At 39.6% G+C, this 13,619-nt stretch overlaps 1 protein-coding gene across 6 annotated transcripts in view; it reads left to right on the plus strand.

The window, feature by feature from the left end:
• The window catches only part of AMPH (amphiphysin), a 122,612-nt gene that overhangs the window by 82,092 nt on the left and 26,901 nt on the right, over nt 1-13,619 (plus strand). For all 6 annotated transcript variants that reach the window (XM_074900929.1, XM_074900928.1, XM_074900930.1 and 3 more), the window contains exons 9-13: nt 666-748; nt 3,343-3,481; nt 5,005-5,133; nt 10,009-10,116; nt 13,405-13,428. In XM_074900929.1, coding sequence (XP_074757030.1) covers nt 666-748; nt 3,343-3,481; nt 5,005-5,133; nt 10,009-10,116; nt 13,405-13,428 — 483 coding nt within the window. The remainder of the gene's footprint in view (nt 1-665; nt 749-3,342; nt 3,482-5,004; nt 5,134-10,008; nt 10,117-13,404; nt 13,429-13,619) is intronic.

The following is a 13,619-nucleotide window of genomic DNA, read 5'->3' on the forward strand; positions in this document are numbered from 1 at the left end:
TTCTCTGTTCTTTTTAGCATCAGTATATTTTCCATGTTGCCATCAGTATATTTTCCATGTCCGATTGCTAAGCATCTCATTGCTTTAATCAGTACTAGAAAACCATGTCAAGCATTCCCTTCAGGACTGCTATATTGTCAGCAATGCAACATTATATCTGTGACCGTTAGGCAAATCAAGCCGTTTCAGTGAGGATCTTATGAATGTACCTTGCAAAGTGGTAGTGTATTATCTATAGTAACCTTCTAATAGGACCAAAATTGTTTGGAAAACTCACTTGATTGAAGTCCCATGTAAACTGGGAATAGGTTTTTGAGGGGAAAACATCAATCTTCTTGGCTACCTGTGTTGCTTTAAACTTTAGGCAACCTCCTTCATCAGAGAGCAAGCAGCAGTCAGTCGCACTTACAAACTTGTTCTCTGAAAACAAGCTTATATTTTTGAAGAACTTCTGTTACCTTTGATTTTATGGATTTTGATAAAGTTCCACTTAGGCTTTTGATATACATGGCACTGAGTATTTTTGGAAGGATCTAGATGCCATTTTAAAGTTATCAGATTATATATTAACAGGTTATCTGTTATCAGACCAGATTTATCACCTGTGGTTTTAATCATGATGGTAGTGCTTCATACAAACTCAGGCAAGTGTTTTGTTTTTTCAGCTATGTCACAAACTATATGAAGTGATGACGAAGCTGGGAGATCAGCACGCTGACAAGGCTTTCACCATTCAAGGGGCACCAAGGTGAATTTACTGCCTTTTTGAATGAACTGCACTGCAGTAGGCTTTGTGGTTCTCAGTATATGTAGTAATTGCCTGCACCATGTGTAGGGGTTGCTGCACAACAGGGTCACTGGGTCTGTTCGTTCAGGATGCTAGATGAAGGTACATTGGATAAAGTTCTTCTCAGCATGAGTAAAGGTGCAAAAATTCCTTCATCACCCACTTATTTTTCCTTTCAAAAAAAGAGTAAAGGCCAGGTTCTCAGCTGTTGCAGTTTAGCCTAGTTCATTTTAGGCTGTTACACCAGTTTGCACCACCTGAGCTATAGCTCATTTATTCTTAGATGTTTAGTTTACAGCAGTGTTGCTAACTCTCAGAATTCTTTCTTAAAGCCTTGAAATATTTAGATGTGTTTTTAGCTCCTAAAGGCATACGATTAGGTGAGAATCCCTTTTGTAAGTCAGCTTTTATCTCTTCTGCTCATGGGGAAAAGTCAAGAAATGTGATCTGAGTGCAGCTGAAAAGCTGAAGTAAAAAGAATGTCACAAAATACCATATTTTCAATGACTTCCAAGAGAAGTCTTCTCTTAAAATAAAACCAAAAGCAAAAAAAGTTCAAAATCAGATGGGGCTTTCTTAAGGTCAGTGGATGCCAGTGCAGTATTTCTGATATTTTGCTTGCAGCAAATGTAGCCTTTCTGCCATAATATGATCTCTCAGTACTGTAATGGTGATAGGCAAAAGAGGTTGAAATTATAAAACAGTGAGACTTATCAAAACATGATGACATTTAGAGTGAATACATAAATCCCATATTTCCAGCCAATCCAGAAGCAATCTGAACAATGTTATAGCTACTGCAAATTTGCCCTCAAGGTGGACTCAGATTAGCAACAATTAAGATTGAGCAAGCAACATAACATCTGCCTCAAACATATGGCTGATTTCTACATTTGTTTGTTTGCAAGTTTCAATCTACTTTATTAAGAATGTGTCCAAATTATTTTTTTTTTAATAAGTTCAGTGTTAATACACGCTCATATATACTTACATGCTGCTTCTGCAGTTGTTAGCTCATGCATCACCACTCCCAGCCCCTTTAGGATGGACTCACGAGCTGGACTATATTTCCATAAAGGATTTGTAAAATACTTTTATGGGATGAAAAATAAGGTAGTGTTAGAAAACTTCAAAGAGTTTTCGTAATAAACAGGTATTTTGTCCACCTGTGTCTCCTAGACCATGTCCAGCATGCACATGCTTGTTCCCACCGAACTACTCATTCCATCAATGAGACAAAAAAAGAATAATTGTTCCTGCAAACAAGTAGGCATAGGTTAGTGTGGTGTGATCTTCTTAACTTATTTTGAAAATGTTTTTTTAAAATACGTTATTATTTTAGTTACCATGTTACTCTGTTTTGCTGTACTGATCACAGAGCCTTGTGTGAAAATCTGGGTAGGTTTTGACTTACATTATTAGTTTTGATGCTCTAGAAGACTACTCAGGAGGGGGTCTTTGTGAGATAAAACAGCTTTCCTTTTTAGATGCATGAGAAATTGATTCTAGACAAGTACAGTATCTAATCTTTCCTTTCCTTTAAAGAACTGTATAAAAAGAAACATCTTAAAAACTCATATGCTACTGACTACTCTATCCTGAAGGCAAATATTGTATCTGGGAAAGAAATTTCTTAATAACTGCTTATTTTTTCTTTTTTAACATTTCCACAGAAAGAGGTGGTGAGTGTGAGCTAAATTGTCCTTTCCAAAGAACAAATTTTATTTGTGTTAGCATTAGGAACATGTTTACGGTGTGGTCTCCTCAATCAGGTAGCGCTTCTGTTCTCCCTGAAGATGTGTAGGAGTTGCTCTTATCTTATCCAGTACTGTGGTAGTCGAGTGCTGTAGTTTATAGCCTCCCCGAGTTGTAAGCTTTCAGCATTTCTAGGTAGCTGAATATGTCTCAGTGTTTGCACAAGGTCCTTTCATGGGAAGGGCAGATCCTTTCTCAGGACTTCAGCAGAGCTCTGTTGAAGTCACTTGACTACTGCTTGTTTGTAGTTGGGGTGAGTTGTCCCTCTAAATAGTGATATCTTTGTAATAATCTTGGTTGTGTTTTATTTTATTGAAACCTTCCTCAAGTTGCTGAGCTTTTAAAATTATTTGAATTATTCATTGTCATGCCTTGCCTGGGGGGTTTTATCTTTAGACCCTTTTATTCTGAGAACTGTGTGAAATGAAGACAACAATTCCATCTCACATTTTATGTTAGTTACGAACATATACGAAACATTATTTCAAATACAGAACATGAAAAAATATGGGTATTCTGTTTCCATCGAGTTACAATGATCAGGTAAACAGATGTTCCAAAAATCAAGATCACTCAAAATTAAAACTTCCTTTGACACTGCGGATCATTGAATTTTAATTTAATTTCTTTTCAATTTTAGTTTTGGTCATTATAAAATGGCTCAGTTTGTCTCCAGTGTGTACTGCCTTTGGTGGTCACTGGCATTACAGCAGGGATGCAGTTCAACTGTTGTATCAAATTGTCAAGGTAATAAGTCAGCATGGTATGTATATCCTCGCCCTTGCTTTGCTTCTGTCTAGTGATTCAGGTCCGCTCCGCATTGCAAAAACACCGTCACCACCAGAGGAGGTCTCTCCCCTGCCCAGCCCTACTGCTAGTCCCAATCATATGCTGGCACCAGCATCTCCAGCACCAGCCCGACCTAAGTCACCCACACAGGTAAGTGGAAACCTAGCAGGGGAAACTGGCCTGTTGTGTGATAAAAGACAGCTGTGACAATGTATGTGGTAGATTTTTTTCATCTAGGCTGTGACTGAGAAATGTCAGGGAGGCCACTGGCTCTGTTGCACTCTGTTCAGTTCACTGGTTGTTCATCCCTGTGTCATGAGCATGGGTGGAAAGTGGCTTTTCTATAAGTAAGGGGGGATAAAGAAACTGTAATGTGCCTAGTGAACTGGAGGGACTTGTGGTGACAAATCAAAACACTTCTGAAAACGTTGCAGTGTCTCTAAGTACCCATATCCCCGTAGTGATAGTTTGAAAAACATATTTCTAAAACCTCCTTGTGAATTTCAGTACATTATATGTTTCTGCTCTTTGTTCATTCACAAATTTATGCTTACCCTGGAAAAAAATTGGCCAGTGAGTATCACTGGTCTGGTCAGCCTCTAAAACAGTAAATAATACAGTTAGCTTAAATACTTCCGTGATAATTACTGATAACTAAAAGTTTATTGGTTGCTATTATCACTGGATTGAGAAGTTTGATGCTGTTGGAGTCACTGGAGTCATTTCTATTCTCACTAGTATTGGTGAAATAAGAATCAGTTTCATGCATCAGTTTCATCTGTAGCATAAGAGTTGTATGTGGTACTTCCTGAATATATCAAAGACTTGTGTTGATGTTGCTGATGTTTTCAGAATTGGGAATGCTGATTGCTGTTTCTATGGTGGGAGCACATCAGAAGAAATGTAATTTTGCATTTAGTTACATGTAAGCACACTTGTTTTCTCTGGTCTCCCACAGTTTGACACCTCACTGCCTGAACATTCATCTACTAGGACTCAGTTTAGTCTTACTGGTGTCAACAGTGTTATGTCACTATAGCACCTTAGGATTTTTCCTGGATTTTTTTTTTCTTGGTATTTTGACAGATTTTAAAATTATCCAATAGTCCTTGGTATTATTCCAAGCAATTAGTTTATCATAGTTATGCGAATCTCTGGAGAGCAGGGGGAATTAATAACCTAAGCACCTTTGAGGTGCACTGGTTCTGAGAGATGATATGGTCTTAGCATTAAGTAGGCTTTAAAGGTAGTGGCAGGTGTGCAGGGACAAAATCCCAAAGCTAAACAAGAATTAACTTAAGAAGCCAAAAAGCTGCAGAGACCTGGTTCTGTGCAGTATTGCCCTTCCAACTATGGCCTGCATAGGAGAGGAAGTGTCTTGTACTGTGTGCCTGTCACAGCAGAATAATATCAGCCAAGAAATGCTTTTGTATGAAATCTTAAACGTTGAGTTGGAATGAGTTTGAAAGATTAAGTTGTTTTGCTTTTCCCACAACGTTTATTTCAAGGCATTTGGTGGCGAACAACCGAACAGTTCCTTTCAACCCGTGGCTTATTCCCACATTTAAGGTGAAGCAGCAGAGATAAAAACCTAACACAAATTGTTTAGGCCTAGCTTAAAGCTGTTTCTTTTACCCCTGAACTAGTCTGTGACATTTTTGCTGTCTGTCTAGCTGAGGAAAGGTCCACCAGTCCCACCACTGCCTAAACTCACTCCCACCAAGGAGTTGCAGCAGGAGAACATCATTAACTTCTTTGATGACAACTTTGTCCCAGAAATCAATGTGACAACCCCGTCACAGGTAAGCTTCAGAGGATGATGTATGGGTCCAACCTTGCAATAACCCTCAGTTCTCCAAGATAGAGGCCTTTGGGGCTGATCTCCGTGGGGAGGGAGGAGGACGGTGCAGGTAGGAGGCAGAGACACAATTACCGTTTTATTTTCTCTTGAGAGGGTCACACATAGCATGTTTCATCTTTGAATAGGCCACACATAATCTCTCAAAAGGGCTAACATTGCTAACATATTGAAATACATTAGAGCTTTCCTGAGAGGCCCGACTAAAAATACTGTGAAGCAACCATGTTTCAGATTTAACTGTGTCCAGGTTGCATTACAAGCTGAGAGTTCATCTAAGATGCTTTTTCCTATTCCTAAGCATCTCAAGTGGCATTTTACAGGGATCCTTCATTATTTCTGTCTCTTCAATCAAAATCATAAAAAGTATTCCTTTTTTCTTTTGAGTGATTTAAAAATAAAGGAATTTGGCTGTTTTAATCAACTTTGCAGGTATAAAAGACTGCTTCAGCTAGATTATTCATTTACTTGGTTTTGACTCATAGAAACAGTAGTTATACAGCAGAGAAGTGATCAAAATTACTTTTATCTCATTATTATGAAGTTATGAAATCTTTTAAAATTGCATATAACAAACAGAAAAGCCAGAGTTGGGAAATAAGTCAGGATAATTTGTATTCAGTTATTCAGTTTTTATGCAGTTATGATAACTGCTGGTTGTTCAACAATGGACCATTTCTATTATGATAATTACAACTCTGAGCCTGTGTCTGATAGACTGGGGAGAAACATGCAGATCTGAAGCTTATGCAGAATGTTTATGAGTCGTTGTTTTCATGTGAATTATTTGTTTGTGCTAATTCATTTGACAACACAGGAGAATGAAGGCACAGCAGTGAAAACCAAAATTATTTTAGAGAATTTGAACATGTGATGTTTGTTTTTCCTGTGGAGGGGAGAAAAAGGCATTACCATCCATAGGGATCTGTTTGGAAGAGAAAAGAGTTATTTATAGTTAAGTCCCCATGCAATTAATGAGAATTAATGGCAGCTCCCAGTATGCATCCGCTGCTGGGCCCTCCTGCTGAAGGGAAATTGCAGGTCTGTTGCATCATTGTACCCTGACTTCATGGGAATTATCACTCTGGCAGCGTGAGCCTTGACATCAGTGGTTAAGAGTCGGTGTAACCTGTGCTGGATATGGCCCCCTGTATCTACCAAACCTTCACATGTCAAGCCAGCCAGGGAAGCAGAAAAGGAACTGGTTTGCTTTTCCATTAAGAGCTGACACTGGAACAGGGCTTTAAATAAGTGTAAGTCACATTTCCAGAACCTTTACATCCTTTCTACGAGAGACTGGTATAAAAATTGAATGGTATAATAAAGGTAGGGCATGCTTCTGAGATGTGAAATTTTTCCCTTGTCTCTCAAGAAAAAATTGATCTCCCTTCAGTGAGTGATTCATGTTGTTCCCTCCCCCACAGTCAATGACCTGGGAATGACCTAAGCAATTCTGGGGTCACCTTCTCATGATCGATCTGCCCTTCTCCCTCCACAAAACCCACCCCCATCCCTAAAGCATCCTTACTGTATGTAAGATCTCTGAGTATGCACAGGCAAACCCGGATGGTGTGATGTACAGGTTTTATATCCTTCTGTAAGAGAACCAGTGATTGAAAATATTGCATGAAATTCACAGGAAACATGGACTTACTCTTCTTGGTGCTCATGGCATCTCCCATACCCCCAGAGTTGGGCAGTGTGGAGGGAGCTATTGAGCCTGCAGAGCCCGCTAATGGTGCAGGACTTCTCAAAAGACCACCGCTGGTGTCCCTGGTGTGCTCACGCAGAGGCACAAAACCAGCAGGCTGATGAATAGAGCTTTGCTGCTTTAATCCCATGTTTCAGAGAGGATTACGAACAGGCCAAACACTTTTCTCCTCTGGAACACAAATAGCCTGTAATTGTTGTTGTTCATCTTTCTTTATCAAGCCGTACTAATGCATTTGGCGTTGTGCAAGATCGTGGAAGGCAGTTCTGCTTGATGCTGTTGAATATTTTGGCCCTGATTCAACAAAGCAGCTCACACTTCCAGTTTATTCATTGCCAAGAATAGATTTAATTACTGGTAAGTTAAAGAAAGAGGTGAGAAGACGTGATATCTGGGTGACCAGATGAAAGGATCATTTAAAGATGAGTGCTCCTTGCCTTATTTCTTGTCTTCTTCACATCACATTGATCCCTAGTGTCGAATTACTAGCTTGGGCATTGTAGGCATTTACCATATGTCCACTCCAGGTACTTAACATGTCTGAGTGTGTCCAACAGCTCTGAAATGAGCAACTCATATCTGCTAGGGCTATTTTAAGGCTTGTACAGACTGTGTGCAGCAAGGGGTTGGCAGTTCTGGTGGTCCTTGCAGGTTTCTTGTGCTTCTCCATCCCTTGTGCATACATGTCCTCTGAGAGGTACAGCCTTGCTTCTGCCACAGCCACCTCTTTCAAATGTGGCATTTTTTCATACTTAGTCGTGCTATGGTGGAATTAACATAGGATGATTGACAGGCCTTCCTGTCACAGCTTTGTCCCTTTTCAAGGGATGTCCTGAGGTTCCTGTTTCTCCTAAATCTCCATCTAGCGTGATATCTCAGTTACTCTATATGTTTGTTCCCGTCTTTGCTGCTAAAGTTATGGCAAGTATTCTCTTAACTTTGATCTCAGGGTAACAGGTAGCGGTAAATTTTGCATTCAATTATCAGTACCCTGGCACTACAGAAACCTTAACTGTCATCACACATGGCCTAAGTGAGACTCCTATTCATTTGATTCAGTCCTCATAAATAACAACTTCATTCTGGAACCTCACTGAAAGATAATTAACTTTTCCATCTCCATCCTTTTCTGATGATATGCTATGTTGTGCTGTTTCATCAAGATGTATGACCATATGAGTACTAGTGACTCAAAGGCATATGTGATGAAATCTAAATACATCAGATAAAAGCTATGACAGAATTAATGTAATGCTGGTTAACTGGTGGGAAGGGATGTTTTGGTTTCTGCTTTTTAAGTGTGAAACCGTAACAGTGGCTTCCGTGTGTCAGACCACGTATCTGTCATCACCAGTGGCCTAAAGCAGAGGCCAAGGGAAGAATATAAAACAAGGCAAGTAAAGTTGGTACTCTGTATACCCCCTTGTCCTATAGTTTCCCAGCCTCCAGCCATTTGGAGCTCAAGGACTTCCTCAACATGATTTCTACCTATTTAGTTATCCTCAACAGACTGCTTTGCCACAGATTTGTTCACTCTTTCAGGAGGTGTAAATTTTTCACATTCATACTGCCTGATGTCAAGGAGTCCCCAGCTGAATTCTGTGCCACATGGAACACCACCACCTTTTCTTTATTCCACATCTGACCCCATCAACTTCACTGCCACCTGCCCTCCTGCTTTGGAGGAGTCATGGAGCAGCCAAACCCCTACGCCCCTCACACTGGTGTAGACCCTGCTCACATCACCCCTAGCATTCCTCTTCCAAACTGAAGAGTTCCAGGTGACTCTGTCATTCCTAGAATAAGAGGTGAGGAGCTATTTTGACCACATTTTCGTGTGACAGGGAGAGCTCAGATGTCTTGTGTCATATGGAAGCCATTAATTACCTACATTTGAACATGTTTACCAATAGTAACAGTAATTTGGAGAGTTTACACTCTTAAACTTTTTAATAATAGAAAAGCTTTGTTTGATTATTTTGCTATTGTTATTATCATCATTACTATTATCTCCTAGTTTTGCTGTTCTTGTGACTGCCCAGTTGTAGACTTCCCCTGGCATACACTTTGGTCATAATCAGGAACAGGACAGGACTGTGTGGTCCGACCCAGTGTTACCATTCTTACGTAAGATTACATGCGAACGTATGTGTAAAAATAATTTCCCATGGTACCGTTTCTAATCTGAACACCTTGCAAAATACACCCTGATAAATACCTTTCTATCTACATATTCTGTACATCAAAAGACAAACTTCTCTCACTATTTAATAAACACTGAACAACTAGGAGTAGGCAGTACTAGCCTTGTTACCAAAGCCGAGATGCTTGCTTAGAATATTTATCATTAGTGATAATTAAATCTCATCTACAGTTTCACACTAATTAAAATTTTATGTTGAAGCATTCTAATTATTTGTTCTTGTTATTTTACAGTGGGAAAGACTTGTAGCCCATTAAACCAATATATATATCTATAGTAACCTCAGAGACCTTGGCTAATTCATTAATTGCAAACAAAAAAAGGCTCTACCGCGTAACCTGGTTTTGTAAGAGCAGATCAACGTAGCAAGATATAGTTAGTGTTCGGTAAGGTGTTTCCTGAAGTTTAGAGCTAAGGCTGCATTAAATGTGAATTTGTATTCATTTTCAGAACTGAAATTTAATTCAAATGCATTTATGACCTTCTATATTGGCTTTTTACTAATGATAGTGTTTGGGGAGAGATTCAGTTATTAGAATGTATGGACATTGGGTGCCATTTATGTAGCTTTTAATTTTGGTATCTGTCTCAAATCACTTTAAAAGGGCCTTCACAGTCAAATGGTGAACACTCAGCACTTTTTCAAAAAGGCTGCGATTTGTTTAGCCCGAAAAGACAAAGCTGTACTACAGAGAAAGGCATCATGAGAGTGAAGCCCATAAAAATAAAATTTAAAGTTACACTAAAGCTCAGGAAGGTCTTCAGTGCTTCCTCCCCTCCTGGCTTGTACCATAGCTAGAAAGTCAGTGACTTTTTTTTTTTTTTTCTTGGCCTCTTAATATTTTGCTGCCCGGGGCAGATTTTGAAATATGAGTTTTTCAAGAGCTATGTTTCTCTTCTAACAGAATGAAGTTCCTGAAGCTAAGAAAGAAGAATCTTTGCTAGATTTGGACTTCGACCCTTTCAAGCCAGAAGTTGTATCAACAGGAGTCACTCATTCACCCATGTCTCAGGTATCTCTTTGCCTTGAGGTCGGCGAAGCATATGAATGCAGTGTGCTGTATTTGGTAGCAACGATTTGCCTCATGTACTAATGAGCAGTGTATCTGTGGTGTCTGAAAATCTTGATCTTCCTGAGCAGTTCTAGTCAGCCATCTATCTTTCCCCTTCAGTAGCCCTGTACTTGATGATGTACTGGGAGGAAAGGAAGTTGTCAGGTGGTAAAATGAGATATCTGCCAGTGAGGATGGGTGGAGGACCATGGCCATGACTTTGGCATGCAGTTATTTTCCATCTTTAGAATAACTCTTAGTGCCAACATTATAATTCTCCAGCACCTGTTTTTCTGACAATTTTTCTGACCTGGCTTTGACTCTTCATGTCTGGAAAGATGCCTCAGGGGACCTAGGTCTTGTGGAGTCAGCATGCAATTGCTTTGCTGTGATGGAGTTTCTATACCAAGCAGTGGATATAATCTGAGTGGTTTTGCTTTTATAAATCTATTTTAGACCTAACCTCAAGGAAAATGAGAGGATGGAATAGTATGTTTCCTTGCAGGATGTTGTGTTAAAGAAATTCTGCATTCTGTGGTAATATTTGCCATGGAAGTTTCTTGCAGCAGTGTGGAAAAAAAGAAGAAAAATAAAAGAAGAAAAAAAATAAAAATGCTGATATATGAAGTTGCTAATTTTCATTGGCTTACCCTAGGGGACCTGCTCTTTTAAGTTCCAGAACTTGCTCTCAATACCCATAGGGCTGATATTACAGTGGGGAGGTTCTCCTGAACAGCAGAGCTGTAGCTATGTGTTGTACACAGAGAAGGAAACAGTATTAAGACACTGTTCACAAAACCTGTTATCCCTGTGTCTGTCACTAACCTGGATTGTACATGAGAGGACTAATCAGCTGTTCAGGAATGCAGCACTGGGAGAGGAGTGAGAAGATGAGAAGCGTTAAGACTGAAGTAGTCCTGGTTCTCTGCTGATCTCTTCCTCAATTAATTTCTTTTTTGGTGTGCAGTCCTAGTTATGTAATGAGATCTGTAGTGATCTCTGATGGGTTATGTACTGTCAGAAAGCCAGAGTATTGTCAGCACTCCAAACGTTAGCTGGAATTTCTCATTGTGGTTTGCCAGGAGAAGTGTTTAATTACAGCAGAGGCTTTGCGCATTTTTCTTGTTATTTTTCTTGATCTCTCTAAACAGGGAAGAGGAAAGGGAAGGGGATTCTTTGGCATTCAGCAGTGACAGAAAACTCTAGCTGTGACTTTGCTAACTCTGCCCTTTCAGCTTGTCTTGTAATAATGCTTATCAGAGCAGTGAGATCATTAAACCAAAGACATTTAACATTTGTGATGGAGGACATTTGTCCTGACATCATATTGTATGGATTATTAGCTTAGTGAAAAAGAGTTATTTTAGATTCAGCTGCACCATGAAATACAGAATAGAATTCCATGTAGAAAAGTACATTGTAAGTTTTCATCTAGGTGCATAGGAAGCATTCACTGAGCACCTTCAACCTCTCCTCTCCTTTCACCTTTCTCCCAACATACGTATATGAGAAAGGATGGTCCACATTCACAAGAGCATGTGGGTGAGTCAGAGCACCACGTTTTTAGAAGAAGGGAAAACACCCCTGCAGTCTGGTTCTTGGTCTCACTGGATGTGGCAGGGTTACTGCTATGGCAGCATAGACAGAATGAAACTTGTAGTTGCAGTCTTTGGAGAGCCCAGTGCTACACTGCTGGGAGAATAAGAAGAGATCATTAAGTGATATTTCTATCTGTGTATAGTTTTTGCCTCAGTCACGGATATTTTCAGCTCAGCAAACTGCTGAAGTAGTGATGTGAAGACAGGAGTAGTCATCTGTGCCATGATGCCTCAGGAGGCCTGGCATGACTTCCCTATTGATCATTTAATTAGTTACCTTCCTCCACTGCTCTGCCAGCGAGATCAGACCACAGTAAGTGAGCCCCAGTCTCCCCTTTCTAACTTGATTTTCTGTTTCCATGGCTGCTTCAGAAGTGGCCGTTCGAAATGTGGCCGACCCTCACCTTTCTTTGCTAGCTGTGGTCTGTCTCACCTTTCCTTCAGTTTGTTCCTTCCCCCTCATGCTCAAAAGTCTCACGAGCAATGAAAGGAAAATGAAAAAAATGGAAAATGTGCAATCTCTCCTTCCATGAAAGTCAGTAAGCCGTCTAAGGTTTGTACCAGTTAGCACTATAAGAGCAGACCTACCATTTTTCCTTAAATCTTGAATGTTCAGTTAATAATGTTACGGTGGAGTAAGCAGGTGCACTTATAAATTGCATCCACAGAAGAAGCACGTACCTGGTCTTAAACAAAATTAAACTGAGAAATGTCTGTTGATGTTAATTTGCTGTAAAGCTGAGTAGTGAGTTACTACTGTGTCTCTTGTTCGTTGAAGCAGAAGTTGTTCAGAGAGCCATTCTTATAAAATAAGAAGCAGGCAAGAAAAGAAACTAAATGCAGAAATCCTTTCTCTCAGGCAGATGTTAGATGTCACATTTAAGATTTGCAAATATTTCAGCAACAGTTTTACATTTTACTTTATAAACATCTTTATTTTTTGATTTTTGTGGACTCTAGCCTAGGTGTGAATATAGTAGATACTTTTTGAAGCATCTCAGGCAGCTTTTGGGACCAACCAGCAGAGTTCCTTCTGCTGTGGTGGGCTATTAATATTTGGCATGAAGACTGCTGCTTTTCTTTCATCTGTCTATTCAGCTCCTCTGCTGAGAGGTCACTAACTTTTATTACTTAACAGACTTGACAAAAAAGTGAAAACATTGGTCAACTTGCTTGTTTTCTTTCCCAAAAAGGATGCTATTTTCCTTCCTGGTGTCAGAGGTATCAGAAAACCCACTTGTTCTCAGTGTATAACTGGCTCAGTTTTGAACTGGCTGAAAACCTGACCTATGCAAGCTCTTTAAAGCTTACACCTAGCTTTAGACTTCTCTACCTGTTGAAAGCCATTCAGTCACCACCTCAGAATCTGACTGTTACTCAAGCACACGGCGGTGTGAGTGCACTGGAAAGCAGCAGCTACTTTGAAGTGGGAAATATGACAATCCACCACATATTGCCCATCCTATTTAACCAAAAAGTGTCTTATGCAGACAGATACCCACACACACGTGCTAATATATAAAATATATATACATATTATACATATAAATAAGTTAGCTCTTGTTAATGCACACAGGTATGTAGCATGTTGAACATACAGTATAAGAACAGTATTTTTCTAAGAGTCTCTTTTTTCCACTCCTTTTTTCAGACATTGCCATGGGATCTATGGACGGTAAGCCTGACATTTATCATTGTGAATTGGGATATTTCTGTGCCTCTGATTTTGTAACACCCTAAACACAGATTTACAATGCTTTTACCCAAAGCCAATTTACAGACCATGACAAACACTTTCAAGTATATGAAGCCACTAGGGATCTTTCAAAGCCAACAACAACAAAAAATAATCTCTGTTGCTTGGCC

This window comes from Athene noctua, chromosome 2 (genome assembly GCF_965140245.1).
Source record: "Athene noctua chromosome 2, bAthNoc1.hap1.1, whole genome shotgun sequence".
Classification (NCBI taxonomy): Eukaryota; Metazoa; Chordata; class Aves; order Strigiformes; family Strigidae; genus Athene; species Athene noctua.